Source organism: Plecotus auritus (assembly GCF_963455305.1).
Source record: "Plecotus auritus genome assembly, chromosome: 7".
NCBI classification, from domain to species: domain Eukaryota; kingdom Metazoa; phylum Chordata; class Mammalia; order Chiroptera; family Vespertilionidae; genus Plecotus; species Plecotus auritus.
This window is the reverse complement of record NC_137774.1, coordinates 85,157,546-85,164,056: the sequence shown is the minus strand read 5'-3', so window position 1 is coordinate 85,164,056 and position 6,511 is coordinate 85,157,546. Positions and strand designations below refer to the sequence as shown.

At 49.4% G+C, this 6,511-nt stretch overlaps 1 protein-coding gene across 2 annotated transcripts in view; it reads left to right on the top strand.

Annotated features, from left to right (window-relative positions):
• Nucleotides 1-1,386: 1,386 nt before the first annotated feature.
• TMC7 (transmembrane channel like 7) overlaps nucleotides 1,387-6,511 on the top strand; it is a gene marked incomplete at both ends in the record, with an annotated part of 52,835 nt that continues 47,710 nt past the window's right edge. For both annotated transcript variants that reach the window (XM_080678744.1, XM_080678743.1), the window contains one exon: nucleotides 1,387-1,453. In XM_080678744.1, the coding sequence (XP_080534870.1) occupies nucleotides 1,387-1,453 (67 nt within the window). The remainder of the gene's footprint in view (nucleotides 1,454-6,511) is intronic.

The following is a 6,511-nucleotide window of genomic DNA, read 5'->3' as shown; positions in this document are numbered from 1 at the left end:
CATGGGCGTGTCTCCATGGGCTCCTCCGGGCAGTGGCGGTTCTCGGACTTTCGTTTTTGATGACTTTGACAGCCCCGTGGAGCTCATCAAGTATCTTGTAGAATGTCCCTCCATTAGGGTTTGTCTGATGTTTTTCTTATGATGTAGACGGGCTATTTTCCCAAAGAACGACCCCATTTCTATTGGTGAGAAAGACCCCCATAGGTAAAGGGTCATTCTCATGACTTCACATTAAGAGTGCCTACCATCAGCATGACTTAGCACCGTTGATGTTGATCTTGATTGCCTGCCTGCGAGTGTTGGGCCGGTGTTATCCTGGCACAGTTATTTGTGTGCCCCACCCTCCCCTTTGTGCAGCTCACACTTAAAGGGTAGGGAGTTGTGCTCCACCTCCTTGAAACAGCCATGTACCCATATACATTACTAGAGGCCCGATGCACGAAATTCGTGCAAGAGTAGGCCTTCCTTCCCCCGGCTGCCAGCACCCGCTTCCCTCGCAGAGGGAGGCCCCGCCCACCTGCCTCAGCCTGCCAGACGGTGGCCTGGGCCTCCCTCTGTGGGGCGATCATGGGGCAATGGCTACCCACCACCACCAATCGCATTGCACCTGCCTTGGCTGGCCTGGCGCCAGTGAGTGTCATAGCGTGGTCCCAGATGGTCGTCCCTGCTGTTCAGCTGTTTGGTTGATTTGCATATTATGCTTTTATTATATAGGATTTGGAATTCTTCTGCAGAGGGCACTTCCCCATTGCTTATTTAATTTGGCAATTACTTGTAACTCTGTTTAAACTGTCCGTGAATAGATGTATACAGGCAGAAATGAAACGTGGATACGGTGTAAAATTTGACAAACACGGCATAGAGGGAAAACCCTCTCTGACACCTTTCTCACCCAGCTGTCCAGCTCCCCACTCCAGAGACATCTTATGCACTTACAAACATGTCCAAATAGACTCTTACCCCGCACCCCCGTTTGCACCCAAATGGTAACTTACTAGGAACACTAGTTTACAGTTTGGTTACTTTTATTATAATTGTAAAATTTTGAGTGAGACATCTGGGAGGTCGCCCCTAATCAGGCCACTGGATGGAGCAGTCTCCGATCTCCAGCCAAGGCCCCCATCCCTGAGCGGGGACGCGACACGGGGCTTACATCACACGACCCCCTGCCGACACATCCCGGCGCGCACCCACCCCTCGAGTGGTCCAGCGCCGGGCGGGCGTGGGAAGAGCGGACTCCGCGCCCCGCCCCGGCCTCTGTGACGTCCACGCCGGAACCTGGAATCCCGGCTCCGGGAGGGAAGGCCTGGAGGCGGCGGCGGCGGCGGCGGGACGGCCGGAGCGGGTCTCCGGCGGCCTCTTCGGGGCGCGGCGCGGAGCGCAGCCATGAGCGAGTCCAGTGCCAGTGCGCTCCCGCCCGGCAGGCCCAGGAGGCAGCCCTTCGCCCATCCAGGTAGGGCGGCGGGGCGGTGCTCCTAGTGGTGGGAGGGCACACGGCGAGGTGCCTGGAACTTGTCGAGAGCCCAGCCTCCTCCCTCCCTCCTAGTCTTTTGTGGGGGGCGGGAGGGGGGAGAAGGGGAGGAAATTGGTCTTTCTTACTCCCGTTCTCCTTCCCATCCTCACCCAGTTAAGGGGGCGCATGCCGCACCAGAGGAGCACGACATTGGGAGTCCAGAGCGATGTGGCTTTGTCTTCCAGGTGCTGGCGGAGGGATCCTGGGCTAGTCTCCAAGTAGCCTTCTCGGTTAAATGAAAAGATTTCGAGATCCCCACCAGTTCTAACATTCTGGCAGGAGGCGCCCGCCCCCAAACATTTCAGGGTTTACAATTAGATGAACTTGGAACCGAATTCTGCCTCAGCTGTTCGTTGCTGTGTGATCTTTGGTAAGTGGTTTGCCTTCTCTGAGCCGCAGATTCTTAAGCAGTGAAGTGGGAATAGGATGTTGGTGGGATTATAGCTGAGAGAAAAACGTGTGAAGTGCCTAGCCCAGTGCCTGATACAGAGAAAGCTCAATAAGTGGTAACCAAGCAAGCATTATAATGTGGTCCCCCCCCCCCTCCGCCTTGGGTGAAAGAAAGTTTGTCTTGCTCTGTGGACTTTTACAAAATTATGGACAACCACCACGCAGTCAAGATAGAAAAGTTGCCAGCACCCAGGCAGGCTTCCTTGTAGCATTTGTATCTTATGTTTTCCCTTAACACGACACAAGACTGTACTCTGAGTTTTATCTGCAGTGCTTTCTCTAATTCAGTTTGAGAAGAGTGGGTTTGTTGCAAGGATTTACAGTAAAACATGAGTGTAGATCTGGGCATTAGACCCTTAGGACTGGATTGTTCTCAACGTGAAGAAGAAGGAAAAGAAAAGACATCCAGACCCTGGGAACTTGCTCAGGAACCAGAACTCAGACTGGGCTTGATGGTTAATTCTTTTTTAGCTCATTATTCATCCTGTGGCATCAGCGTTAACCTTTCAATAAGGCCATTCAAGGATTATTTTAGTTGGTTTCTATTTATCTTCCTCTTATTTTAGCACAACCAATCACATTTAAGATGCCATGGTTTCCTGTACAGAAGGCATGAGATTCATCTTTTTTGGATCTTTCCTGGGTGTTTAAGGGGACTCTAAGCATCTTTTTATGAGTATGATTGGCCCTTCTAAAGTCTCCCCCATCCCTTGGACAGATAATATTTTTGACCTGGTACCCACTAGCGTGGGTGGAAGGCTCAGAAGGGACATGTTTATAACTTTGTAGCACTTTGTAAATGGTTATCCGGTTATCCGGTTATCCGTTATATGGGCATCATGGGAGTACAATTGGAGGTGGGCAGGAAACAGAGGGGATCTGGTTTATGGAATGGAGCTTGTGCCTCCTTCTATCAGGGGTGGGGAGTGTCTGGCCCCTGGGGCTGAATAAGTCCAGAGAAATCATTTGGTCTGGCCCTGCCAAGGCATTCGGGGTGAGTTAATTAAATGTTTGAACAAATATAGCAGGCTAATTTTTAGGTTGATAATTTTGTATGGCCCATGAGTGATGTTATAAATATCCAAGTGGCCCTTGGCAGAAAAAAAGGTTCCCCACCCCTGTATCTAAGTGATAAAACATCACACCACTCCCCTTCGTAATTAAACTTCCAGGTGGCTTCCCACTGCTCTGACTATAAATTCCAGGCCTTTTTCTGGTGGCCAACAGGGCCCGGTGATTTGACCCCAGCCTCCTCTCCAGGCCTTCATCACCCTTAACTCGTTCTGCTACACTGGCTGCGGCGTTCCAGTTCCTCCAACATACCAAGGTGGTTTCTGCCTCAGGGCCTTTGCATCTGCTGTTCTCTTTGCCTCAACTCCATTTCCCTTTGCTCTTTGTATGTCAGCCTCTTCTTCCCCCTCCTCCTGACAGGTCTGCTCAAATGTCATTCCAGAGAGACGGACCTCTAGAGTCATCTTGTCTGAAGAAGTACCCCCAGCTCGCTTTCCCTGACCCATTACCTTGCTTATTCCTTCAAAGCATTTATCACCACCTGAAGTCATCTGGTTTGATGGTTTACGTTTTTGTTAGTTGTCTCTTCTTCTAGAATATGGGTGCCATGCAAAGCAGGGGCTTTGTCTTCTTCCCTGAGGACCGAGAACAGTGTCTGTCACATAGTAGATGCTAAATTGTGACAAATAAATGAAAGAAGGGAGGGAAGGAGGGAAAGAGAAAGGCAGGGAGGGGACCACAGCTACATTGTAGTGATTGTAAGTCTAGACTCCGATACCCAGATACAAATCCTCATTTTCCCATTTACTGGATTTGTCTTTGGACAAGGCACTTAACCGCTTGGTGCCTTAATTTCCTTATATATTAAGTGGAGATAAGAATAGTACCTACTTCAGGGTGTTATTAGGATTAAGAGAGTTGATTTATATAAAGAACTTAATGTTTGTATTAGTTACCTGTGCTGTGTTATATATCACCCCAAAACTGAGTGGCTTAGAACAGTGATACTCATTATCTTACAATTTCTGGTGGTCAGAACTTGGGGAACGACTTGTCTAGGTGATTCTGGCTCATGGTCTCTCATGAGGTTTCAGTCATGGTGTCATCTGAAGGCTTGCCTGTGGCTGGAAGATCCCTCCCGAGATTACTTGCTCACACAGATGGCGAACTCACACTGGCTGTTGGCAGGAGGCCTCAGTTCCTTTCCACATGGCCCTCCCAGAGGGCTGCTGTGTGTCATCATGACCTGGCGGCTGGCTTCCCCAGAGCGGACAATCTTAGAGAGAGCAAAGCGAAAGCTGTAATGCCTTTATAATCTGGTGTCAGAAATCACAGTGGTATTTCTGAAATATTTTTTAAAAATGTATTTTAACTGATTTCAGAATGGAAGGGAGAGTGAGAGAGATAGAAACATCAATGATGAGAGAGAATCATTGATTGGCTGCCTCCTGCATGCCCCACACTGGGGATTGGGCCCACAATCCAGACATGTGCCCTGACCGGAAATCGAACCGGGACCTCCTGTTTCATAGGTCAATGCTCAACCACTGAGCCACACTGGCCTGGCTCTGCAATATTTTATTGGCCCCGTTCAGTGTGGAAGGAGCCTATATAAAGTTATGAGTGTCAGGATATTGGGGGAGAGGATGCATCCTTGGGGCCCATCCTGGAGACTGGCTGCCATGGGAGTGTTAACTGTTGTTAATTAATATCTCTGCCTCCTCTACTAGATTATAAACTCCAGGAGGGCAGGGGCTGGGCCTGTTTGGCTCACCATTGCATCTGCATGCTTAGCACATGGTGCATAGTGGGCCCTCAGTAAATATTAGTTGAGGGATGCCCTTTGTGGTTTGGTCCCTGTCTTAGCTCCCATACCGCGCCCCCACACCACCCCACACACCTGCCGCCTGCATGTTGCTTCTTGAGACTGTCTCCCCCAGGGGCCATTACCGGGCTTCTTTATAAGGCATACTGCTCTTCTCTTCTTTCAGTCTGCTGTCGCTTCCCTCTGGAAGTCTTCCCTGATTACCTCTCCTCCCACAGGCTGGACTCTGTGTCCCTTCTCTGTAATCCACACAGACCTTGGCCTCGCCCTTTCAAAGTATCCGTTGAACTGTATTCTCGATTCTCTTGAGTTGTTTTGTTCTTAAGAGTAGGGATGGGGTTAAGACACTGACTTAGCCTCTTATAAGCTCTGTCTGTGGCCAGGTGGAATCGTGGCCAGTGACACCAAGTTCTCTGTGGCCAACCTTGCAGCTCCGGTTGCCTTGGTGACTGCTCCCTGACGCCTATATTATATGGAATTCCAAATCATGAAAACAGTAAAGATTGTGTACAACAGAAAGTCTTGGTGGTGAGAATTCTACTCATCCACCTCCTATCCAGAGATCACTTTTCTGGCCCAGACATTTTATTGTTGCTGAAAAAACAACACCTTGTGACCTTGAGCAAGGTACTTCCTCTTCTGAGCCCCAGTTTCCCCATCTATGAAGTGGAGGTCCTGAGAGGAGTAGAAGGTGGAGGACCACCTTGACCCAAGCCCCTAGAGAGGATTGTCATCTGAGCTGGTCCCTGCCTACTGCTCCAGCCTCCAAGAGGCTGACCTTCTCCCCCTGACCCCAGCCACACGCTGGCTCCTCCCCGTGTTTCCCTCCTCATGTCCTTGCAGTTGCCGTTCCCTTTGCCTGACACACCCTTCACCCTGCTCTTCCAGGGCCACCTCCTCACACTTCTGATCTCAACTTGAATGTCACCTCCTCCAAGAGGCAAAAATCCCACCGTGGGCCCTCAGCCCCTCGGTGCCTGGCGTGTTCTTTGTTTGTAAACTAGAATGACTCTTCTTGGCTTTTCCCCTCTGTCAGATGTTTTTGATAGTCCAGTCACTGAGTACTTCATACCAGGTCATCTTCAACTAGCATGCTTGCAGTGACTATTTTTCTAATTGAGGTATAATTCACAGTTCGGCAGCATTTAGTACATTCGCACCAAAACACAGTGCCCAGTAAGCAGTCACTCCTTATTTCCCTCCTCCCGAGCCCCTGGCTACCACCAATCTGCTTTCTGTCCCTATGGATTTACCTATTCTGGACGTTTCATATAAATGGAATCATAGAATACATGACCTTTTATGGTGGTTGTTTTTTCCGCTTAAAGTAAGTATTTTTTTTAATTGATCTTGGAGGAAGGGAGGGCAAAAGAGAGAAAGAAACATCTATGTGAGAGAGAAACATTGATGGGTTGTCTCTTGCATGCACCCCCACCAGGGACCGAACCCACAGCCTTTTGGTGTATGGGACAACACTTCAACCCACTGAACAACACTGGCCAGGGCAATAAGGATGTTTTTGAGCTTCATCCCTGTGGTAGCATGTGTCAGTACTTGATTCCATTTTCTGGCTGAATACTATTCCATTGTGTGGATATAGCACAGTTTATCCATGCACCCATAGATGCACATTTGGATTGTTTCCACCTTTTGGCTGTTGGGGAAAATGCCGCTGTGAACATTTATGTACAAGTTTCTGCTTTAACACCTGT